Source organism: Diuraphis noxia, unplaced genomic scaffold (assembly GCF_037042655.1).
Source record: "Diuraphis noxia isolate RWA-SAM2 unplaced genomic scaffold, SU_Dnox_SAM2 contig0001, whole genome shotgun sequence".
Classification (NCBI taxonomy): Eukaryota; Metazoa; Arthropoda; class Insecta; order Hemiptera; family Aphididae; genus Diuraphis; species Diuraphis noxia.
In genome coordinates this window covers 7,866,169-7,894,156 of record NW_028301711.1, presented here as the reverse complement: position 1 = coordinate 7,894,156, position 27,988 = coordinate 7,866,169, and the positions used below count along the sequence as shown (strand labels likewise).

The window sequence follows — 27,988 nt, the reverse complement described above, 5'->3', positions numbered from 1 at the left end:
ATCTGAAGAAAATGCAAAGGCAAAGAAATACATAATACTCTATTTTATTAAGTAAGCGATATGATGCCCCACAAAGTCGTACCTACATGTTATGTCTTTTTCGATGGAATGTTGTCAACTTTAAGACCTTTTATTAATCTGAAAAAAAAAATATCCGATTAGACGAATATAATATACTAGTACCTATCTTAATAAATTATAGATTAAAATATTAAATATCTTTTGATAAAAGGGTTATAAAAGGATATTTATTTTATTGATATATTTATAAATACCTAATTATCTAGTAGAGGTAGATTAAAGTAAAATGTGTATAATACCCAACCAAAATCGAATCAAATTTTCTAATCGTTTATCGAACCAATCATTTTGTTTAACATCGAACCGAACCAATATCAAGCATGTTATATTACCAAACTGAACCCAAACCGAGCTTTTTAAGTTTTGATTTAATTTGAATCTTGTTGGTTTTAACATTTTGGTTTAACATTAGAGTTTTATTTTTTTTTCGATAAAATAAACAATTAACAAAACTTAAATCAAAGAATAAACACTGAAAACTGTTTTTTTTTTAAATAATGTTTGATGTATCCTAATTATTTTTGAAGTTCAGATTAATAATGTAATTTTTAATAACTAATAAATAATTAATAATTCGGTTTTTTTTTTAACTAGAAAAGTTTTTTTTTAACTTTTGAATTTTGAACTAAAACCGAACCCCTAATTTCTGTTCTATGTTTTCAAATTTGATCAGTTCAACCCACTCTCTACTATTTAAATATTTCGTTAAACTAATAATTCTCTGATAAAACATACTCTTCGACTCCGTTTTTAGTGTCTGGTTCTGTTGTTTTGCTCAGAATCTTTTGTAAAGCACCAATCATGTAATCTAAATTTCATAAATTAAACGTTTAATGTTGTAAGCAGAGTTAATAAAACAAAAACCATCAAGGTTAAAACAATTTGTATACTTTTCGTTTGTTTTTTATCATTGGCGCACGGGTCTTGTGGTTTTTGTTTCCTTTTACCCAACGAGTTTAACTCTTTTAAGTATTTCGCTTCACCGGAGACGGGATCTAACGTCAACTTGGTCACACCTAGCTTTCCCATGATATCTTCTTCGTTAAATGATGTAAATGTGTCCGTCATGGATTTGTCAATACCAGAACCTACAAAAAACAGAATCGATCCAATCAATAATATAATCTAATAAAAAATAATCTAATCTTAATCAATAATCAGTACACAATATTTCCACCATTTTACAACTTTTATTCACCAAACATTGTGGCGTAAAATTGCTATCGTACCTATCTTTAAAAATAATAAAAGTACATGGCATTATGACGGATAATAATATAATGCTATTGTCTATCATATATCAGAGAATGAGTGGCAGACTGGAAGACTTCTAAAGACTTATAAATCACTTATAAATAAAAAGTGATTTTTCAAAATGCTTTTTTTTTTAAAATTTAATTCCATTTTAGAAATTTGAGGAATAGAATTATTTAGGAAAAATAACTTTTTTAAAATCATAGTAAGACTTATAAAATGACATAAATTATTTTATACTTTTTTCAATTTTTTTAAAATTTGTTGATTTGACAATATACATTGTAAAAATCTTTCAAACTTAAAATAAAGTTAACATAATAATATATCAATGTCCTCTTTATATTTTGTCTCAATACTTGGACAAAGACAAAGGCCCAATTATTGTATAATGTTAATGGATATTAAACACTGCTTGTCCCTATTTATACACTGAAATACACAAAATGGTAAGCTTACATAGGTACAACCGTCGGTCGTACCTATACTTAAAAAAAATGATTTCATACATTTATTTTTAGATTAAAATACACAGCACTTGGGTATAACAATGTTTAAAGTATAAAATTATTTTATCTCAATATCAAAGAATACAATTATACATATTGATAATAGAATTTGATAAGTTTTTTTGTAGGTATAATCAATAAGTTTATTATTCTAAGAATTTGAGACTTCTATTAGTGTATAATATTATTGGTATTTTCCTCAGAGTGCCTCAATACTCCATTCTGCACGACTTTCCCTAATATTATATCATTACGTTTCGTTATAAAATAAAAGATGCAATAAAATATTGTTTGTTTAAAACTCGATTTGATTTCTATCAGCAATAATTGTGATTCCTCGTAAACAGGCATACTATTCTTCTAAACTTATAAAATACTAACTTTTCGAGTTTTTCTCAGTGACATCTTTTTCTATTTCTTCTAGGTCTTTTTTCCGTTTTTTTTCCTGCATTTTTTCACCGACCTTGGCGTAAAGTGATATCAGCTGTTCTTCCAGCTCACCAACAATTTTCTCTATGCTTTCCGGGTAACCGTAGTCAACTTTCATGCATCTCAAGAACTCCAATGCCCATTGTAATTGATTGACGCCTGTGGCGGAGTGAACAACGTACAAATTAGAATATAATTTTAGTAATTACGTCTGCAAGTATATCACTTATTGTTATTGTGATATTTATAATGGAAATGTCTTAAACTATGTATTTATTATTAATTAAGGCCCAGTATTCAATGCATTTTTAAGTTTTTTTTTGTGCTACTACATTCATTGCTAAGAAAAGTTTGATATAATTTTCATGATATTATGAAAATAATATTTATAGTTAATATTGTACATTTTTATATATTTAGTGATTTTGTTGTTTTAAGATCATATTTGATGATGCCAATTTAACGATTAAATACTTTATAATGCATGTTATTTTGAGAGTTTTCACTATGTACTATTGTTAGGTGTAGTAAAATAAATTATTGAGTTTTTAAACTATTTAGTTGAAATACAATTTACCATTTTAATTATCTCATAAATATTTAGTAGGTAAGAATTTTATAGAATATATATTATATAATATATATATATATATATTTTTTTGGTATAATTTATATAATATATTTATTAGTGAAAATTTTGATTGAGAAAAAATTTTTTTTTTTTTAAACGTATTTGAACTCTAGTAAACGCTTAAGTGCTTTCATAGTGTTTAGAACTTTTAAAGTTATTCTTATTTACATTATATATTTGATTTACTATAGTTTTGAAAAGTTATTTATTTAAATATAATTTAAATTTGTCAAGCATGTATTAGAAATTTAATTAATTATAAGAACCTTCCACACAATTGTTGGCTTGAATGTGACCAACTCTTCAAATATATAAATAAATGAATATGAATTATATTTTATGTGGATACTTTTCAAGTTAAGATGTGACACAAATAACCGCAAAATATTCAAGGATCAACCAAAAACACCTAATACATATAGGTATATCTGATATACGACACGAGCACACAAATGTAATGAATTGGCCTGTGACTGTATAAATTAACAAAAGTGGGTAGGTTTTATTGAAGAATTCGAATTAAAAGAACGCAAAATCTATAAGTTAGAAAATAATAGTTATCAAATTATGAATTTAACTCTATAAAAGCATATTACGGAAAAAAGTATTAATTTTACTAAGTTTAAAATAATTTAATCTACTTTTTAATTAGTACGTGGATCACATGCCGAGTGACTGCGTTCTTTATAATTTCCTAAATTATTTTAATAAGCAATTTTATTAAACTTTTATCAATGTTTACCTAGTTTATATATTTATTTTACTTTACCTACATTTTTATTAAATATTTGAACTATACATATTATAATAATTGTTTTATGTTAGATAGCAATTTAAACTCATATCATACAATTATTGTATGTCTATTTATTCTACTAAACTATATTATCAATATGTAGGTATGCACCATTATTTTACTGAGAAAAATAACTCAAATATTTATATTATTATAGTACTGAATTGTTTTTATTTTTATGTTATTTGTTAATATATAAGTATAAATCTATAAAAAACGAAAAATTGAAAAAAAAATATTTAACTTGTTTTATTACCTATTTTTAAATCAACCGATAAATCTAAATTATTTAAACTGTATTTTATTTTATTTGAACAGAAAACGGGTTGTGGAAAGCGAAAACACAAGAAAATACAAGAAATCAGTTAAAAATATGTTAGCCATATGGGTAAAACGGGATGTCCCATGAAGTTCTGACAAATGTAATAACTTGTATTCTAATCAATATTTTTTCATTTTTTTTTTTTATATGATCAATAGACTCTAGTATTATACGTATAATATAAACTTTATTTTTTTTTTTACAGAATATAAAAAATTTAAATGTGATTTAAATTTGTTATTTTAAATTCAGAATAGCTAATTTATAAGCATATCGAAAAAAATTGATTTAACGTTTACAGTATTTAATTTGAGTAATCCGTTAGCAACTTATTTACGTTAAAATATTTGTTGAATTTACTGCTACTAAAAAATGTATCATACCCAACAATAAAACCAGAAGACAAAATGAAACGGAGATATCTATTTTATTCTGTGGTTTCATCAAAAGCGATTATCGGTTATCTGGTATACGTTCTCATAATACGGGTAACCTTGGATCTTACATAAAGTTGGTGCGAGTAGACGTTTTCATGTTTTTCAGAGGTTCAGATTTCAGATCATAAGTAAACGAGACCCAATCAGCTGATCGAGTTTTTCACATAACGCATGTACGTTATTCTTTTTTCAATGTTGAAAAAATCTAACTCATTCATATTGTTATCCTTGTTATTTTTAATGCATTCACCACGTCTTCAAAAACATCCATTATTATTTAAATAAAATAACTAATAAAAAAAGAATGTGCAATGTGTACCTTTCAACGCAGGAATCTAAACAAGTAATGGAACAAAAAATACAACAGAAATATGTACCAAAAATTGTTCCATTTTTACAATACCATTTTTTGTTCGAAAATTACTGACTAGTGACCACCACCATCAATATTACAGCAATCATGACAGTTATTTATCCAGCAAGTAAATTATATTACCTAGGTACTCAAGTACTCCTAAAAAAAAAAACCATACGAAAAATTCGAGGGAACATGAGTCATGAAACCTTTTTAATGCTTCGTATGCGAAGCAATTTTAATGAAAACTGTTGAGTGCTTACTATTATATTAATGTTTAACGGTGTTAATGTTGTATAATATACAATTTACCTGATCTCGAAGAGAATGTTTTTCAAAAATATCTCATGAAAATTATGAAGAATATCAACTATCTAGATGATAAAGTGCTGTGATAAAATAAAATTAGTTAATTATTAAACCAAGAGTGGTAACCAACATTGTATACTAATGTCAAAAAAAAATTAGTTTCAAAATGTAAATACCTATTGATGAATGAATTATTCATTTATTAATAATATTAAATAATCTAATATATTATACATATTATTAATAATAATTAAATTGTATTTTATTGCCATAGGAAGTTTCATAAAATATGGTCCAATTAGTTGATTATTGAAGTACTGTAGGTACATACCCACATTGGAGGTTATTGATTTGGTCCATTCCAGTAATGATAGTTATGTTTCATCGGTGAATTTATATTATTTATATAACTATTTTGTACTTGCGAAAACAATAGTAAAATGCCTTGTTGTTTACTGTAAGTTTACATATCTAACTTGGAACCTAGTACTTATATATTTTATTATAAGTTTAAATACTATTTCAGAACTTTGATCGTTGTATAAGACTAAGAATACAGATTTTGATCGATAACTTATTGATATATTTTTATTGAGTTGTTGTGTTCCAATTATCAAGTCATGATGAAACTATTAAAATTAAATATGTAAACATTTACGTATTCTATTTTCACAATTAATTATTTTAGTGCAAATGAATGAATCGCTATTAAACTTAGTAAAAATAATACCGACATCAACATTCCAAAATGTAATTTAGTGAATTTAAATACTATTGATTTATTTTTAATATTTAATAATAATAGGTTTTAATCATTTAAATTCAAAAATCAATATGTAGTGATCATTAATGTATGTCATGACAATTTTGCAATATTAACTTAAGTTAAATTATGGTTATAGTTATTTTTATAGTTGATTTATTTTTATTTTTTAATTAGTTATTTTATGTTGATGTAGTGGTTAAGTAATCCTAATCTAAATAGTTGAATGTTGGTACTAAGCTTAATTTACAAAAAATTAATATAATAATATTTAATGAAAAAAAGTAGGTATTTAGCTAGGTATTTTTAATATATCCTTAAATTGTATGTTTCAATTTTTCTTATTAGTATTAAAACTTATGAATAAAATATATATTGTGTTACAAAATCGTTCACTTTATATTCAAAATTAAAATTAACAAATTATCACTCTTTCTCTCTTCCTCATTCCAGTACACTTCCCTCTATTTTATAAATATAAGCATGACCTATCCATTCTTTAATATCTATGGTTAAATCATGTTAAATGTTCATTCTAGTTTATCTATAAACGTGATAAGTGATAAGACCGTAAGTATACCAAGAATCAATAACCAGTGCTACATTATGTAACCGTGATGGTAAATTGTAAAATGTTATTTGTATATTTTATAGCTGATATCCTGCTAATTAAGCTGCTGTAGAGGATTATATAGGAAGGTCCAAATGTTCAATTCGTATGACCATTGAACTTATTACTTATTAGATATTATCGATTATGACCGCTATTGGTATCATTAAACTGAGATTTAATTTCATTTTGACTACAGGTTTTTATTCTTGGGTATGATCATTTTTTCAGTAGCAGTAAATTTAACGAATATTTAAACGTAAATAAGTCGCTAACGGATTAATCAAATTAAATACTGTAAACGTTAAATCAATTTTTTCAATACGCATATGAATTGGCTATTTTGAATTAAAAAAAAAAAAAATAATTTTTAATCAAGTATAGTACTAGAGTCTATTGATTATATAAAAAAATATTGATTCAAATACAAGTTATTGCATTTGTCAGAACTTTGTGGGGCACCCTGTATATTAAATTTTGAAGTGCTCCGTATAGTCGAAGATGGTGTAGAGATGAATTATATTGATACCTAGTTAATGATAGATTTATGCATGGTAGAAGTAGTTAAATTTCTCAGTCGTTGAGAAAGTACTCTCAAATTAATATCTGATAACAAGGTAGGTAGATAAACATGGCCAGATTTAAGTTTCTTTTTTAATAAATTACGTTATTAATCCTACAGTTATCTAATTGGTTGCTCACATTAAGCAGCCGATTAAAATATGTGTAGTCATACGAAGAAAATTTCATATTTATTAGTAAATAGTAGCAAAACTCAAGAATTTTCTTTGCACTCATTCAGTTTGGCGTTTGTAAAAGTCAAAGGATCCCATAAAAAGGATATTTACTTAAGGCTAGGCCTCATTAAAGATCAATTTAATGATTTAAAAAAAAATTATAACATGTATAATACAACGTGGCAGTTCAAAGTATAGTAATAAATGGACCGTTTCCGACTGGCGAGGAGTATTTAATATATCAAGATTAAGAGCTAAAGTAGATCAGAAAATGAAGACTACTTTGCTCACCCAAAACTCTGAAATTATCCATCTACATAAACGTAACTAGAGGAAAACCTTGGATGCGGGAAACACATCCCATACGGAAAAAAAAATGAGTTATAGAATCACTTGTTTGGTATCGTTAGAGTGTTAGCTCCCTGCTCCCAAAATGTTATCTTTAGTTGCATCTATGCCTATACCTCTCTCAGATAGTAAAACGTGAGGTGATAAATTATTATGATGTAAAACTGCGTGTGCGTTACCAATTTTGATTTTCGATTTCTTGCCGTATACCGACCACAGTACTGTGATCAGGTTGTCGAACAGTGTGGCCAGCGGCTGTTGGAGTGAAAACGTTTTGTTGTGTCCGGGTGGTGGTGCCACTCGAAAGTTGTATAGCATAGGGCTGAACGAAAAGTTTTCATTAGGACTGTCGCGCTCGTTCTTGGGGGCAGGCACGGACCTAAAAAAGTTAATTAATATGGATTATATTCGATTGATGTTTGAATTGCAGGCAAAGTGGTTTCATACTCAGTTTTAGCCGTCATTTTGCTTGAAAAATTAAAATGTTACTATTATTTCGAAAGTAATTTAAGATTTTATATTTTAATGGAACGTTGTTTAATAAAATAATAGTCAAATGTGTTTTTCGTTTTTTTTTTTAGCCAGCATATTCTGTAGTGTTTGCGGCAACAGATTTGTTTCAAACATTATTATAATATTATCATGCATCCAAAGACGTTTGAATTCGATGTACAGTACAGTAGCAAAAACGCCTAACTCACATTAGATCAAACTAAGTAAGAAGCACTGTTTTTTTGTGCAGTATAGACTAGTTGTCTGACGTTTAAGATAAAGTCAATAGATAATGTGTTGTTACAATCGAAAAAATGACAACATGGCATAACATTTTGTTACGGTGTGACGGCGCATAAAAAAACAGCAGTCCTTTTCAGGACTACTAATCAGAGTTCACGAAATACGAAATACACCACGGGGTCGAATGAGGGGATAAATTACAACCCACAAAGACACCGCACAAATACAGCAGCTAGCCCATCCGTTAAAGAAGACAACAACAAAAAATTACAAGATTATCTCTTCAAAAATAGCTAAAAAAAACTGTCCAAATACACCGGCTGTACACTCATAGTTTACTAGTCGGTATGGAGAATACCGGATTATATACCGGACGCTTTCAATAAGAGAATGATTCCAGTATTCCTTCAACCGTTAAACACTCAAGACTACAGCGAACACCTGAAGAATAGAATACCTTCCGAAACAGCTTTAGTAATCGAAGTCAATCATCCAGACCAGTAACGCAACCAGCTGTGACCTGCAATCAACAATCAACCATATCAGCCCAAAACTCTGTGCCAATGTTGTCGTGAATTTGTAACGTCCGGTCACACGCACTGACACTGTCAAGTCGATACAGCATCGAACCCACATTGGACTACTGACCCACAGACCAAATAGTCATATCTGAAGTCCGTGAACTTAACAATACTTAACAATGTCTATCGACGATTATTTCAAAGGTACCGAAAAAGGTACGCCTAATGTGTTTTAATTATTATTAAACACAATACTAAATATAGCGTGCATTCGAACTCGGAATATCGTTAAAAATAATACATTTAAAATGATGAGAATAATATAATGTTGCAACATTATATGTCTCACCTGTCTTGACGGTGTGCGATTTTTTCCTTTGGGGTTATCTGAAGTCACGTCTTTACGAGTCAAAACCACGTACACAAGACGAAGTTAAGGATGCAATAAAAATGGAAATTGTATTATTAGACGAAAACTTGCTTCAACGCATTCATTCAAATTTGTTGGACTAACTTTCTTCGTGCTACGAACAAGATGGACGTCATACGCTCGATGTTCTTTTCAAAACTTAAAATGGCACTTATTTGTGTATGATAAAATATTGATAAAATAATTGTACGCCTAAAACATCTTGAGTTATATCTATTTGTTTTGTCCCTATTCCCGTGACCCACCCTGTATTAATGGTAACATTCCAACATAAAACTTATATTTTCTTCTGCCCAAGCACTTTTTAAAACAGGTGTTGTAATATTCTCTGTAAACATAATATAATGTATATTATAAATATTTATAAATACATATTATTTATTAAATATAACATAACAAGATATAATATTGTGACCGAATAAGCCAATATTTTAGCCCATATGTTAATCCCCTCTGTTCATAGAACACTTTCCCAGTTGAAGAATAGTCACGGAACTTATTCTTCCTGTGGGATACGGCCTTCAAGACCATTCCTGCAAACAAATTTGCCTCCATTTTTCCCTATCCTCTGCAACTTATTTCCACAGTATATTCGGTTCTACTGCCTTAACATCCTTTTTGATACGATCCTCCCATCGTAAACGTGGTCTTCTTAATAGTCTTTTTCCAATAGATTATCTTTAATAACCGCCTTAATAAAAGAACTCTCTTTCCTCCAAGCATGTCCAGCCCACATTAATCTTCTCTTTGTAATTTCTGCTATAATATCTGGTTTTTGAAACAAGTTTTTCAATTCATCATTGTGGCGTATCCTCCATTCCCCAGTGTCAGAATCGATACATTGTCCATAAATTCTTTTAAGAATTTTTCGTTCAAACACCGCAAGTCTTGTTTCCTCTACCTTTCTCAAAGTCCACGTCTCAGAGCCATATAAAACTACTGGTATTATCAGCGTCATGTAAAATTGTATTTTAATTTTGTCGATGAGGTTTTTGAGTCGAACATACTTCCTAAGGCAAAATAACACCCATTTCCCATTTAAATCCTAGTGTCCACTTCCATCATAATGTCACTATCTTGTGTTATTATGGATCCTAGGTATTTAAAATGTGGCACTCTCTTAAACTTATGGTATTCTATTTCCATAACCCCTCCTTGTCGGTATTCTTTACTTCTTATTCCAATTATGACATACTCCATTTTTTTTTGTCATTGATCTTTAGACCACACTTGCCTGCTATATTTATTATTTTTCTACAATGCTGTTTCACAATATCTAAATTATTCCTCAATAGGACTAAGTCATCGGCGTATGCTAGTAAACCTATAGTCGTGTTACCCATCGTAACCCCGTCTATAATATTTAATTTTCTGACAGTTTTTTCCAGGACTAAATTAAAGAGGACGGGAGAGAGAGCGTCTCTTAGTCTACATCCGTGGTCTCATAGATTGATACCCAAATTTTACGATTAAAGACCTCGGCTTGTATTTTAATTAAGGTTTTTTTATAAACATCATCTACATAATTTTTCCTTTAGGTCAATTCATCGGGGATATTTTTTGAAGTATACCTCTCTAAAAACTCTTTGAATTTAAAATTATTTACCTTGTACAGTGAAATAAGAGCTGATAGTAATGCTTCATTAAGATCGGAATTAAAATCACTTTCCTTGTTTGTATTTTGTGTAAATAATGGTTGAACTGTACTTTGTTCGCGTCTTTTTCGGAGATTTACTGCATACTCATGCTTTGCAGTTTTCAAGTGTTGTGTTACTAAAACTGTTTACTTGCAGGTAATTTAACTTCACACAATTTGCAAAATATTATTTTACCATCGGAACTAAATACATGTTTCCCAAAATATTTCACAAAATTAATTAAACTTGACGAACATTTCGGCATTTTGTAAATAATTATTAAAAAAAAGAACGTTTATCAGAAAAATTGTATAGTTGAATAAACACAACATATGAGGACTGCAGCAAACTGAAAACTCGTCGAATATGTAGATAAAACCCACCACGCAGAGTTTACTATAAGCAGTCAATCTATACTGTTATTCTTACCTATACCTGTAATATTAGTCTATTAACGATAGGCGATAATGGTCGTTCACAGGCGATTCCGACATTCGTGTATACATATAGTGATATAAATATATGAGTTTTTAATCGCATAAAGTGTTATGTTTATATTATATTTATAATATTAGAAATATGCCATTAAATCTATAAATTATCAATGTATGAATTTATATGCTCAAAAATGTCAAATATGCAAAAATATGCAAAAAAAAAGTAATCAGTCAAACTAAAAAATTGGATTCGTTTTTTACTTCTTGCAATACAAATTATTCAAATATATATAATGGGATGGGGGGGGGGGAGGGGCGTCGAAAAGCTTAATCCGCCACTGGTAATGAATAATGATAAACAAAATAGGAATTGAAAATAATAAAAATAATTTATCAATTACCTGTTTTTAAAAAGTGAGTGTGCTTATGACCGCATGACTGAAGTGAAACTTCTTTCGCTCTATCTATATGTATATATATGAATGTGTGTGTGCAATATATACATGTATGCACATATACATATATTAATTTCCTACAAATATTTAAATTTATTTTATGTTTTCATTAGTAAATTAATATTTTTGCATAGATCTTTTATTTTTTTTCATTGTTTTATTCGTTATTTTCATTATTGGATACATCAGTAATTACTGTGGTTGATTGTAAAACCGAGACAATAGGCTTATGATACGAGAAATACGTTACATATATTTTAGAATTAAAATTAGACAGAAATCTAGAAAAAACTGCATCGATTGTTGTTCCATGTCTTGTAGTTGGCTCATTACGGTCATTATTCATTTGTAATTCTAATGTATCTCGTAGAAAGTTTATCAAGAGTTGTCCATCTTCGGATGCGAAATTGATATTGAAATCTCCTGCTAATATTAGTGGCAACGTATGATAGTTTTCTCCTAATTCTTCAGAACCTACTCGATCAACTTTTTGTGAATTTTCAAAAGTTAACCATACTCGTGTAACTTCATTTTGTTCGTTTTGTTCAATATGTACCAATTTATCAACTGCACCATTTGCCAATCCATCTGATACATCAATGATTGTGGTGATAATGTACGATTTGTACGGAACGAAAACAATTTCGTACGGTAAACCGCCAGTATCAATAACTGACATTTTGTGAAATTTCTGTTTAAGTATATTTTAGTATATTTTAAGTATATTTTTTGTATTTATATATTTATATATATATATATATATATATATTTTTTTTTTAAGTATACATATATTTCATTTCCCAGCTGTAAGAGAAAGAAAGAAAAATGTGCGCGCGCACTGCTGACGCTTGCCTATATCCCCCACCAATTACCGTTCGCCTCGCCTGATCACACTTTGCGTAACGCGTTCGTCAGCTTACTCCCCAAGCCAAGCGCGCGTAAAGAAGTTTCACTTCAAAAAGTTTGCATATTTGTAATATAGACTTAATGAATCAAATTTGTATCTCACTCCGGTGTAATTCTGAGTGCGCGAAAAAAATATGCTAAGTCATAAATATCCGAGCTCTAATTATAACTTATAGTCAATAGGTAGTAATTGTTTTCTTTATTTATTTAACATACAATATGGGCTTAAAATTAATGAGTAAAAGTCATATGGTGACATTTAGCTATATTGAAGACCAATCCTAGTTTGTTAGCTCATGCAACAATTGCATTCAGATCATCTTTTAGGACAAGATAGTCGTTTAAAGAGTTGATACAATCGATAAATATGGAATACTTTTACATCACCTGCAAATACTAGGAGCTGTATATGTTTTAATGAATGGTTAATACTATTGAATTAATTATTTTAAGATTCCCATTCAACACTAAAATAGATATAGTAAGGAATTGTTGAAATTAAACCTTGATATTATTTTGAGCGCAGAAAGAAACAAATTTTAGAATATATTTGTGCATGAATATTGAAGTCGTTAATTTTACTAACTACGACCTCTCACAAATACTACATAACGCCGGCTCTGTGTATGTAATAATAAAGTATAATATTCGTTATTATATATTGAATAAAATAGATGATTAATAGTTAAATACCACTTTTAACACCACATTCTTACGAGTTGTTTTACGCGATAACAGTAAGGTATAGATGGATACAAAAAACCACACATTTAATTCATTTTCAGTACACGAGTACACCAACTATTTAAATTTATTATACACTAGGTGTGCATCTTTACATGACTACATAATAGGCTTTATGTGACATATAAAGCTCTGATATAACATAATAAATTATTTGGGATAGATGATCAATGATTAATAATTTAAAACTCTGCTTACTTATGAAAACTACTTACGTCAAATGTTTCAACATCGGAATCGAACGACATTCTGGTATATACTGTTTAACTGTTGTAAGTATTTATTCTGCTAACAAAACATAAGAAATGTACAAATGTACAAATTATTAAAATATTTAATTTATACCGTTGTTATAAATAGTATTCATAATCAATGATTATACTATTTATACCCATTTCATTATAACATGCAGTGTGATATGAATACTTCCAAAATCCGGTAATTTTATTTCTTTTCGTGTCAACATATTTTGTTTTCCATTATTACACTTCATTCATCATTGTATTCGATTTATTAAAAACTAGTGCAACACTCGCATAGTGCTTGTGGAAGTTCCGTGCATACTATTTTGTCAAATCGAAAACGCTAATAGTTTTTGGCACTCGACACCGTCAGCGTTTTTGTCGCGTTCGCCAGGCTCACAAAGACAGGGCAATCTGTTTAATTATATATTATAAAAATTCAAAAGTTCACCACAACGACGACACTGTTCCTTCCCCGCTCTGCCCCTCTCCCCCACAAAATTACACGCCGCAAAAACCTACGTCCGGACACCAAGGCTGACGACGATTGATCACTTATACGATTTGTTCTCTGCCATCGAATGGGGACTCCTATAGCAATTGACGACGATTTAGCAACTCTTCTTGTTTCAAGATCGTTTTTTCTATTATTTTGCACTACCGTCATGATGGGATAAACACAACGGGCCCACGGCGGGTGAAGCTGTCGAACAAACCAACCAGTCGATCTTATCACCTCAAGACATCAGTCGTCGTTGTAATGTATTTATTCCCTCTATTTCCCCCTTTTCAATGTACTTCATTTCGTTATTATTTTCCCTGCTACATGTTTTGTTCAGAGAGCATGGCTGGGTGACTCTTACACACCAGGGAGTTTCGTTTGACATTACAACACCCGCGTCGGAGAATTACGTCGAAGCTCCGGTCACCCCGTAGCTCTGTAGCTACATCGGAATAAAACTGAACAAACGAGCAGACACAGCAGCAAAATAAGCAACGACTGATCATTGAAAAGATTTTTCCACAGATGGCCTAAAAAGAGCAGCTAAAAATACCATAATAAATGGCACGCAAGGAAAGGTACTTGCTGAGGGAAAATAAATTAAGAGAAATAAAACATGTATAAATGGATCAATTCTCTAAATAACAAGAAATTGGTACATAACATTGACGTGGCTAAGGAAATACCTAACATACTCTCATGAATATCTTATGGATAAAACAGTCATGCATTGCTTGTGATTCTGAAACATCTACTAAAAGAATCTAGTCAATTTAATGAAGAAATATCAAAATATATAATATCCCCGAATATCTCAACAATGAATCTCCAAATATCTATAACCTAGGTTCTGACATTTATCAAAGACACCAATTTATACAAGGTCATATCATCAGAAATTCAGAATAAAATCAATATGTGCATAATATTATGTATTTTATTTTATTTTTAATTATACTTAGTTTTTTATTTTATTCTATACTATACTAAAAAACCAAATATAATACACTTATAGTGGTCAATAACCAATTCAGTGGACGTCTTTTGTAATAATAATAATAAATTATGCTAATTAATTAGTACAATATATCATGTTTATATATATAGTTCCAAGAAAATGGAAATTTTATATTTAGTCATAATAGAAAATAATAAGTTGAATAATATTATGTAATAATGTAAAATAATATCAGAAATAGTTTATAAATATATTTTTAGTGTAAGCCACAATAACAAGTTACAACTTACAATAACAATCTTTATTATCGAGTCAGCTTGACCAAATTCATATTTCAAATCGTAATTATGCCAAATTGTATTATGTTCCACAGTGGACTGAAATTTATTGTGCAGATTCTTTTTTTGTTGCTAGGCATACGTTTACATCATTCTTATTGTTGCATTTCATTTTTCCGCCAAGTCGATAAACACTCTATTTAATACAACAATTTATTTTCCAATCTTAAAATATCATTATATTAGAATATATTGATGTTGTTAAAACCGTTTGTAGTTTTTTTTTTTTATAGTTGTTTATTGAGTCGTTATCAATTTATTTAAGTCCACCAACTAGAAAATCAATATAATATCAAAATGGATTTACAGTGATACAAATTAACTATACATCGTTTACAATATATTGTAGTAAAATAACATTATGGCTTGAACGTTAAACATGTTTAATTATTCTGAAATTCATTAAAAACACTATCAAGACAATATGATGGAAAAAATGTCATTTTCTGAAATGATGATAAAGATAGAAAAATTGCTCTTAGAAATACAAACAGTTTCTAAAAGTGATAGAAAAAAAACCGAAGAAAATAATGAAAAGAAAATCAGTCTTAATAGAATAAATACACAAATACAAAAACAAAGTTAGATGATATTAAAAATAAATTTAAGTCGAAACCTATAAATGATATATATTTTTTAGTTTTGTATAATAAAAAGTTAACTAACGAAATACATGGTATTGATAAGCTCAAACACGAATACGAAGATGAATTAAATGATAAGCTACACAATAAAAAAATATTGTCTTCAAAGATTATGGAACAATTTGAAGAAATACAACGTTTATTAGGTGAGATAAAAATTTAAAAAAACATTTCACCCTCAGTATTTATAGTAGAATTATCAGAATTCCACAACGGATAGGTAAAAACTTTATCAGTGTCATAGCGTTGTTATTTTTTGATGACATAAAATTAAATTAAAGTTATTAGATTAAGAAAAAAAAAAATTTTTTTAAATTATTTATTAAAAATTATTGGTTTGATTCCATTTGGTGGCATCCTCTTAAAATACCAAAAATACTTATTTCAACAAAATACATTTGTATATTATTTTGATTCTTTGTTAATCATAGGAACGGCGACAAATTTGTTTGTTACCTAGTTTGAGGATAAATCGTTATCGTTAGGCAATTTCATAAAAATTTAAAACTCAAACGCTCAAAACATTTTTCCTATAATGACGCTTCAAATTTCATTTATAGCTATTTGAAAAAAAACTTATGGAAAACTTAGTGTTGAATTTTTTAACCTTAGATATAAATACAAACAAATTTATGAATTTTGAACTACAAAATAATTTGCAAATATTCATCGTTTTGACGAATTTTTGTCAATATTTGAAATTCAAATGATAATAAAAAAAAATTTGCCTATGTATTCTTATAATTTTTTAAGAATAACTTATGTCCTCATAACTTTGTATCAAATTTTCAAGTATTTTTATAGGGCCAAAACAATTTTATCGACACTTCAAAAAAAAAATTTTCGGAAAAATTGAAAATTTCAGTTGTCTATAAATATCTCAAAAAAAGTCAAAATATTTTGAAAATTAAATAATGTAAAGTAATTGCCAATCTAAATAACTAGTAAAATTTTCAAGTATCTACGACTTATACTTTTTGAATATTAACAAATGTTTAAAATCGTTTGAGGATAAATCGTTATCGTTACGCTATTTCGTAAAAATTTAAAATTCAAACGCACTTAAAATTTTTACTATAACGATGCTTCGAGTTTTTTCTATAGCTGCTTGAAGGAAAACTTATGGAAAACTTAGTGTTATATTTTAATCCTTAGTTGTAAACAGAAAACAATTTATGATTTTTAAACTTCAAAATTACTTACAAATTTTCTCGTTTTCGACAGATTTCATAAAAATTTGAACTATAAACGCTTATAAAATAAAATTGTGACTAACGATTTTTAATTTTTTTAGCTACAATAAGAAAAACTCATAAGGAACCTTGTATTAAATGTTCAAGTTTTTTTGGTGATCCAAAATTTTTTTACCGACACTTAAATTTTTTTAATTTCAGTGGAATTTTTGTAAATTAAACTGTATATAGATAACACTAACATAAAAATTTGGTGAAAATTTTAAGTATTTACAGTGATCAGTTTTTGAGTTACAACCATATTAATAAATCGATTTTTTTGAAAACTGTTGGAAAATGTTTACTTTTGACCTGTATAATGCACCAAGGATATTCAATTTCCCATCGGAAACCACCCCCAAAGTTTGAAATTGAAGCATTATTTCGACTAGTTATGCTGTACACAGACACACACAAAAAAAAAAAACACACACATTGTAAAATCAATACATTCATCACTTCGTTCATAATCTAAAATCATAGTACTTTGTCGGATTTATAGCTTTGTAAATGTGGAACAATTTATACATTGGTACCTAATAACAAATCGCTAATTTCTTATTATTCCATACTAAATTGGATAACCAATTGTAAATTAGTAACCGTATAATACTTAAAAATATATTTAATATTATTACTATTTCTATGAAAAATCTCAAATTTGCAATAAAAAAATATATTAATACATACATTCATGGGATTGTGTAGCTTTCTGATGGTAAACAATTTTTAAATCTGTTGAATAGTTCTAGAGATTTGGACTGGCGGTTTTGGTCTGGGGGTTGATGAGTAAATAGGGGCAAACTCCTATAATATTATTTATATAGATAGCTGTTTCACCCGGTGTTGCACGGGCAATGTCACCTTTGAACAAAATATAATATTTTTTCACATAAACAATAATATTCTAAAAATAATTTAAACATATAAAATCCAAATACCACTTAGTCACTGATAGCTGTAACTCAAAAACTACGCAACGTGATAAATATTTTTTTAATATAATATAATATAATAGTATAACATAATAATTAATAATTTTCACTGTGAATCTCAAGTTCCCTGTTTAAAATGTAAATACAGAAAAACCCTTTCTTGTTGTACTTTTAGATTAGTATTTTACATCAAAGTGACCACTATTCCAAATATCAAGGTCGTAAGTTTTGCATCCTGAGACTAATGTTGTATATTACAATTTGATTTTGCCTGATAGATGGCGCCACTATTGTATTCTTACAACCCCTTATTTTCCACTTTAGACGATGAATTTTGAAAAATCTCTTCTTATAGCACGGTTAAAATACGAGAAGAACTAGAATTCCAAATTTCAAGTTCGTACGTTGCGTAGTTTTTAAGTTGCAGCGATCAGTGACTAAGTGGTATTTGGATTATATATATATTATGTATATAAAATACACATCATTGTTGTAACTACGAGCATAACAATATATATATATATATACGTAACAATATATTCAACGAAACATTTAAACAATACATGTATACATAACAATATAGGCGTGCCTATTATACCTACGCTTTTAATCAGTAAGTGGGTACGCCGATACTGCGCTCGGAGAAAGGAAATTTCGAAGGAAATTAAAAACTAAATAGTCTTATGACATTAATTTAGAAGTTATTTCATAGTCATCTTGATCACCATAAATTTTCAACATTATTACCGAAAAAAATTTTTTGATGTTTTACATCCGCCCAGGCGTCCAATGACGGCTCAGATTTTTCAAGGTTAGATTAATATTTTCTGAAATAATGAGTATCATACATCAAACGGATCATACGGTATATTGCATATTTTAAAGAATAGATAATATTATGTTAGGTATATTTTGATTTAAATAATACTATATTTACTATTTGTATTTATAGCTGAAAAAGATGATAAAAATGAATTTATTGATCAGCAAATGAAATTCAATAACGGAAATGGTAACTCTATCCACAAAAACATTAAACTATTGACAAAGGTATTAATTATACTCTTTATGAATTATTAATTATTAAATATCACAACAGATACCTACTACTTTTAGTGTAATTAATATTTACATAAAAAATTGTTATTCAAACAATAAAATATATTAATGAGGAGGGCTGGTTTAATAATTTAAAGGACAAAAAAACCCAAAACATTCCTTTAAGCACTAAAAATTCAAAATAATGCACAAAGAAAAGGATAAAATACATTTTCAATAATTTTGGTATAAAATCGAATATACACTTTAAAGACTACAAAAAAGTTATACATACCGAAGCTGATCGTTTTAGATCTTAAAAATATTTCCATACCTACATTATTATTTTTACTTTTTTAAAATATTTGTATATATAAAGTTTTAGATCATATATATTTACATAATGTACATAGGTAGTTATAGTGTGTTCAATTTATATAGAAGTCATGTAACACTTGTAAAAATCATAAAATAAAATTTAAATTTTGGATTAAATATTAACCAAAAATGCCCTATAAAATGAAATAATGAATTTTCATTAAAATTATAATTGACAAAAAGTACTACTTAAATAAAAACTTAATATTTTGCTTTAAAAATACATTAAATGTTAGCTAGATTCTCGTAGCTAAATTAAGAAAATAATGCAAAGTGCTTCGAAATTTTGAAATCTATTATTAATAATAGTTGAGTTAATTGCAGAGATTGGAAATTGAAAAAAAAGACAAATATTATAAGTCAATGTGCAAAACACTGATGATAGAGGACATTTTATACAATAATTTAAATATCGAAAAAGTCAAAACATTGACGGAGGAAAACATAATTCTCAGTAAAAAACATCAAAATTCTAAAAAAGTAAATATTCATGCTTAAATATAAGTTATATTTTAGTTCAATATCAAAAGCTAATTTTTAAATATTGGCTGATTGAGAATTATATAACAAAATTTCTGTTTATTGTTGTATACAGGCTCTGAAAATGGCACTGGAAAACGTCGAACTTTGGAAATACCGTTATGGGTCATATTTCGACGAATCCTATGACAGGTCCGATAAAACCAAAATAGTGAAGGTTAGATGGTTCATTATTGCTTGGTAATTTTAGTCGGAAAAAAATTTAAAATATAGTGAAACCTCTGAGCTCACCAAAATTCTATCAGTTAATTAGAGGGGTCTGCGACTGCTATAAATAGGGGGAAATTATTGAAATTCATAAAGGATTAATATTATAATGTTGTTAATACTAATAATAATAAATATAAAATATAATATTATTATAAAGAATTCCTAATTAATAATGTTATTATTAAATTTTAATTACATAATTAGTTTTAATATCTTAACAATAGAAATTAAAAATAACAAGTTGTCCAAACGTTTCCCTGCCAAAGATTTTAGATTTGTATTTTTCCGTTGTAAATTTTTAAATATGCCTTATTGTAAAACAATGGATATGATATATTATATTTAATTATAATTGTTATATAAATATATATAACTAATGGTACGCATAGCCATTAAGATAAACAAAAAGATTTTCTTTTTTCGTAGGATCAAAAAGAATCAAATGTGAACTACTTTTTAGTTACCTAATTATAAGAGTTAAAAAACAAGATACAAACACCATCCAAAATTAACTCTATAACTACTAGTTTTAAATTCGTTGATTTGGATAGCTAGGTACATCAAAATTTAAAAAAATATATCTGTTAAATAATATTAAGTGAAACGGTGAGGACGAGGGGACGTATTTAAAAAAATAAATTTATACTGTCAGAAGACCATTCTTATGACGTAATACTAAAAATCTTAAGTATTTAAAAATTGGTGGTGTTCAAGTGTATTACTAAACATATTATGCATAGTTTAAGCATAAAAATATGATGAGTATGTTTTAAAAAGCACCTTATATACCATTATATTATGGCCAGTTTACATATAAATTCGTTTGCTTCTCATTGCCATTAAACACAGCACTTATAACAAAAAGAAACGTTTTATAATAAATATTATGAAAAAAAAAATGGTATCAATATTCCAAATTTAGCAATTCTAATACTACTCAATTTTATTATATTATGATACCAAATTATGTAATCCTCCAATAGGTAATAAATGAAGTAATTTTGATTATTTTGTTACTGATGATTCTCAACTTAATCATTTAAGGTTATTGATTCACCAAAAGTTGAAGAGTTAAAAAAAAGTACTAATTACTAGTTAGCATAATTAGATTAAACACTGTATGTTAAACATACTCGTATAATATGATTTTTTAGATAATTTTTTCCGCAATTTTCTGTTACTGTGTGTTGCACTGTTAGTGTAGATTTTCCCCACCAACCTACTGGTGATAATGAAAGGATAGAGCAGGTAAAATATCATTTGTTTATAAATAATCTCGAATACTTGCTATTTTTGAACTATATGTTATTGTCTTATTGAAAATACTTCATGGATGACAATAATTTTAAACTACTGAAAAAAAAATCCTAACTTTCACCAAGATAACTGCCTACTTACTCCTCCCCCCCCCCCCAAAAAAAAAAAAAAAAAAAAAAAAAAAAAATACAAAATGGATCATTATTCTAAGGTTAAATTGAAATCCTTTTTTGCTAGATATGTTGATTGGAAAGGAAGAAGTAAAAACTTAGCTTTTTGACATAGGTAGTTGTCTTTAAGCTTGACTCAGAAAGACACAAATCGAGCTGCTTAAAAACAATTTGTGTCCCACAGTCATGTTTCTAAACTCCATTTATAACTAAGGTTCGAGATCTTACAATGAAAATATATGTATTATAGTCTATTTCATGTGTCACTGGACACAGGTTTTTTATTTTTCCGTTATTCTGAAGCTGAGAGCTTATCTCCCCTCCAACGCCCTCTTTAAACCTACTACTAAACTGCAGAAACAAAATGCCCCTAGGGTATTATACCACTCACGTCAAGAACCATTGATCTATCAGTCATCCATAGTTTAGGAAATACATGGTTTTTTATTTATTTTCTAAGTTCAAAATATTACGATATTCTCAAATCAAATAATTAATTCAAAGACTAGCTGGTGTGGAGATACTTAAAATAGCTCAATAAAATTACATCTGAAAATGGGTCATCTGGAGCTCTTTTATCCTATCTTTCTACTGTTTTGTATTGTCTATTGCTCATTCTCATGATAGTGGTCCATACTCAAAATAATATCTACTACCTACGGTCCATATACAATTGGTCGTATATCTGTAAATAGCATATCCTTTGATCTCTGCGGGGCTTTGTCAGTATGTCAATATATTGCCTAAAAGATTTTTATCATTTTGTTTCTCACTTGTGAATATTTTACCCTCACATCGTTACTTTCAGAAATTGATATTTTGTTCCATTAGTGATCTATGCATGTAATATTTATTGCTTTCCCAAGGTTGGCGTTATAAGATAATTTTAAATATTATAATCAAGTAGAAGGTGAAGTCACTTGAGCACATAGCATCATGATTTTAAGTTTTTAACAATCAATGTATTATGTTTTAATTCATCACGATTTTTCTTTTACTGAATTTTAGCTGATATTGTCAACTTTCAATTTATTAATCACTAATGGATATATGAGTTATTGGAGATCAATGGCCAAGATACTAACAAAAAATGCAGAGCTCTGGACGACGCCGGCGCACAACCAATCTGGAATGCACTTTAAGGTCAATTTTCCGTTCGATGAAAATACAAATCTGACTACAAACAATAATCAGAAAAACGAAGGGTTTGAGACCTTAAAGTATTAAAACAATTTTTTTTTTTATATGATATGTATAGATACTTATAATGAACGATATTTTGCTATATCTATCGGCTGTACACTATTAATACGCCGTATATATTAGGTTTAAAGTCCGTCAATGATTTTGATGTTAAATAATTAATAATATTTGATTTTCGATTGTTTTTAATTTGTGCCTACGCCTATTATATATATATATATATATATAATATATATGATTGACATTTACAACGCAGAGATAATTTTTTCATATATATATATATATATATATATATATATATATAAACAACCATTAAATCACGACTGTTTACTATAAACGAGATTATTGAACATTATTGATTTTGTTTAATTTATGTTTTTTTTTTGTACCAACGATATTGCGATATGATTTGAAAAAAAAAAAATTCTTCAAAAAAAGATTTTTAGGTGAATTTGACGGACCATGCAGTCAAATGCGTACATTGAAAATTCGTGCTTTGAATATACATTCTTAATATAGTCATAGTCATATATATTGACATTTTATTCAAGGCACATATTACTTGAGGAGGTCTAGGAAAGCTGGTTGAAAAATGTCATCCCATGACAACACATTCATAAAAAACATTTGATCAACAATCAATTCGTCAATAACACTTACAACCGTCAATTTACTTATCATCGATTAAAAGGATATTTCATGAATTAAATCAAATATATTTTTTTTTACTTATTGCACTAAAATTAATTTATGCTTAATTAAGTCATCAAATTAATATATTGTTTTACAACAAAATTTTTTTTAAATTGGAAATGTAAAAATCAAAAAACAATTTTTAATAACTTTCAGTAATTTATAATACTGCCTATATGAATTTGTTTCAGTCATTCTACGGTACGTCAGTATAGAATTATACTTTATAAGTTATTTCTTATAACTTATAAATTATAAGTAATGATATAATACGGTTTGATTACAGAATATAATAATATAATAATATATTATGAGAAAATTAACTCATTCTACTATGTACCTATAAGCTATAATATAACAGCTAGTAAACAATTGATAACTTTATGAGCTGTATTCCTATAAAATATGCTTAAGAATAGAGGTGGGCTAAAATTTCTCTGTTACAAACTATTTTCGTACCTCTTCAATTTTTATCATTACATTTCAATAATTTGTCTATTCTATCACAGAGATTTATTCAATGATGAAATAGAATCGTTTAAAACCTATTTTGAAAAAATAAAGAGTTGCTTCATCTGAATATTAAGTTTGGCTTGTAAAGATTAAAAATAATCAACCGATTCGCATGAGAGATTTATTTTTGGTAATCCTAGTGATGACTATAATATAATATATAATGGGCTACTTTATTTACTTTATTATATAAATTGATATTTTATAGAGTGAATAATATGTTGTAGCGTGCTTAACTTTTTTAAAAATGTCGATTTTTTTCTCCATCCATACCTCAAGAAAGAAATTTTACTTCAAAACATAGAAAACACACTAAGCAAATGATGCGCTATATCACACTCGGACATATAGCATTTAACCATTCAAGCGGTTATTCTACTTATACATATATGTCAGATCATCGTGAGACACTCTGTATATTAATTATAAATACTAGTGGCGTAGCTAGGGGGCCATGAGTGTACTCCCCTTTGACATTTTTATTGGTGATTTAATCATGAGTGTTACATGACTTTAGGATTTAAGTATAATAATATGTACATTGTACCTATATCATACATTTTTTTTTTAACAGCAAATAAATGGTAAGCAATAATTAGTTAAACAATATATTAATCATTGATGCACGGTTAACAATAATAAATGGAAAATTGTGAATTACCTACTCACAATATTTTGTGGCATATTATAATTTTTAAATAAAAGTGGCGCCTCCAGCTATGCTACTGGTAAGTACGATGATTAATATAATATAGTGTAATGATTTAAAGATTACCAACTCGTCGTAATTTAGTAATTATATGTTGCACTCAATGAATTTCTTTAGGTTGACTACAGAACACACGAGAGTTTTGTACGAGTGTATAATGCATTATTGACGTACATTTTTCTACCACCACCAAGCGTTTAAAAAAAAATTTTTTTTGAGGGGTGATGGTTGAGCAGAAATTAGGGAATGGAGGCAGGAATTGGAAGAATAAAGTACTAAATATTGGCGTTAGAAAAAATTGAAAACCGTAATGGGTGGGATGGGGAAATGTACGCCCTAAATGATGATAGATGGGTTTGAATAGTGAAGTATAGAATATATAGACTAGCAGTGGCAAACTTGCAGTTCGCGTCTTATTAAAAAAAAAACCAATAGGTATTTATTTATTACCGATAAAATTATAAAAATTATAAAATCTATTCATAAAAATTTTGACTCTTGAAATCATTGTGCGAGTATTTATCCATGTGGCTTGTGGACGTATTCGTGTTGTCCAATCTACGTATAGAATATTGAATATTGGATTGACTACTATCATTTTTCAAATAATATTATCATTTTGATTACCTATAATAACACCGGCTTACCTTCTAGATAAATTATAATAATTACATTTTTAGATTGTAATCTCGTATGGGGGGATGGAATATAGAATAAATATTAAGTTGTATTTTTAATCTATAATAATACTAAAAATATTATAATAAATTAGTCAAAGTGAAATATGAAACCATATTATTTTTAATTAAATTGCATCTGAGGAATTAATTAATTAATGTTATTTTTTTTAAAATGTTTTTACGAGTTTTATGCACATTTAAATTTGGAAACGGAAGAGGCTTCTAACCATTGATCAGACAATTTACTGGTTTTCAATTCAACAACGTATTGAACTTTTTTGTACGAAACGACAAGCTCAAGTTTCTCACTAATAATTTAAAATATTTTATCTTTATGATATGATATTCCTTTTTTAAAATAATTTAGTTCTTAAAATATTATTTGTTTGCTGTATTTGAAATAAATAAATATATTGAAATAAAATACTGTTTTCAGTAATTTTTTACCATTATAATCACAGTTACGTGTTTTATATTTTACGTGGCATACTGGTTAAGAACCACTGGATTAAACAAATGCAAATAAGCCATGAACCTTTATTTAGTTAAAATAAAAAATTAACAACATATAGCGCCATATTTCCCAACAATTGATTTAACTAACACATACAATTATCATACTATGTTAAAAATAATTCAAGGTTTGAATTTTTTTTTTTGATTTTTGTTCGGATACTTGTATTTATTTTTTGAGATTTTTATTTCTTGAAATTGCCATCATATCTATGTTTATTATGTTTTATATTTTGCTATACTTGATAACATTTTCAAATATTATAATATGTAATTATTATGTAATGATTTCAATTTAATTACCAGAATTGATTTTTTTAAATTTTGACTCTGGTTTTTATTTTTTCCGATTTCAATTTTGGTTTTGACTACCGGTATTAATTTTTTCGATGTCGTATTCAATTTTTATTTTGATATCGGTTTTAACCGGTATTCAATACTTCAAGCCCTGAAAATTTACCTATAACATGAATGTGTACGCTCTAATTAGAGGCTAATCTGAAGGACCACTCGAAACGCTCGAGAACAATTTAACCAATGAGTTTGCCACAGTAGTAACCAATCAACGCCGCAAAAGAAACGGATAGGCAAACAAACGCCTTTGTCCGATATGTGGTGTGTAGGCAAATTCGTACACACTAACGACGACTTTCGGCAACAAGACTGGGAGGAATTTGGATGTGCAAGTTAGTTATGGGGAGGGGGCTCTGTGATCGAATCGATTTGGTGCAATGATCACAGAGCTTATAAACTCAGGGACAAGACTTAAAATTAAACTTAAGCTACGGAAGTCCGGTTACGATGGTGATAAGCGATGGCAGACGTGGAATACTCTAGACGACTTGGGCGGCCTCTCACACAACGATTAGTTGCTGGCGGACTTACGCAACGGACGGCTCAATCGCTGATGCAAAAGGGGGCTGACAGCCGCGATAATGCGATACCCAATACTCGGTAGACACTGCCCAATAAGTGGAGGACGTGAGGTAACCAACAACAAGCCACTTACGATCTGCGTCTAGTGGTTAATGGGTGTTCACAATGAAGAGACGAAACAACAAGTAATTTGTGTAGATCATGAAAAACAGTTTATTACATATATGCGCTTAATGCGACTTATCGTGACAACAATTTATACGTATGCGCTTAATGCGACTTACAATAAAACATTGAACGAAGTATAATATAAAAAAGATACAAAGCCGCTGCAATAGCGGAAGAAAAAACAATTTACGTACAAAAATATTTGTTGTCGCTTTAATAGCGAACAACAACGACGGCAAAAAACGACACAACGGCAGACAGTTTGACGCCAACAATAATAGTAAAAACATATAAACAAGGGCGTTGGCCGTATAAAAGTGATTAAACAATAATGATAATAAATATGTGACAGGAACAAAGACAATAAATAATTAGTGGACATAGAAACCACATAATAATAATAATTTCAATAATAACAATAATAATACGCATAACAAGTAATTAGATGAGACGGGGATACAAAAGAGATGATAAGGAAAACACCGTCTCCGTCGTGCACATTTGCAACACACTGCGATAATGCTTTGGCGAGAACATGAGTTTTATTAACTATAAAATCAATTTATTAATTTTACTTACTATGGTATTTCGGAAACCCTTACAGTAAATGTACCAACCGAAAATGTTTTCAAAACGTAGTTTAACAAGAAACTGGAGAAATATTGATGGAATAAGTTCATTAGACAATGTGTGTAATCGTTTACTATCGTTTATAATTTCGTCCCACGAATTATATAATGCTC

The 27,988-nt window shown here is 28.3% G+C and overlaps 2 protein-coding genes across 2 annotated transcripts; one reads left to right on the top strand and one right to left on the bottom strand.

Moving 5' to 3' along the window:
* LOC107167170 (uncharacterized) lies at positions 1 to 27,933 on the bottom strand. Its single transcript, XM_089216259.1, has 7 exons — positions 27,825 to 27,933; positions 13,662 to 13,734; positions 7,761 to 7,960; positions 2,226 to 2,432; positions 972 to 1,169; positions 817 to 889; positions 1 to 138 (listed from the first exon to the last, which is right to left on the bottom strand). The coding sequence occupies exons 2-7, from the start codon at positions 13,676 to 13,678 to the stop codon at positions 90 to 92; spliced, it is 744 nt and encodes a 247-aa protein (XP_089072385.1). The 5' UTR covers positions 13,679 to 13,734; positions 27,825 to 27,933; the 3' UTR covers positions 1 to 89.
* LOC107167159 (uncharacterized) lies at positions 15,911 to 23,117 on the top strand. Its single transcript, XM_089216257.1, has 6 exons — positions 15,911 to 16,067; positions 16,127 to 16,276; positions 19,250 to 19,347; positions 20,038 to 20,193; positions 20,309 to 20,410; positions 22,899 to 23,117. Exons 1-6 carry the CDS (start codon positions 15,911 to 15,913, stop codon positions 23,115 to 23,117), a joined length of 882 nt encoding a protein of 293 aa, XP_089072383.1.
* Positions 27,934 to 27,988: the final 55 nt, after the last annotated feature.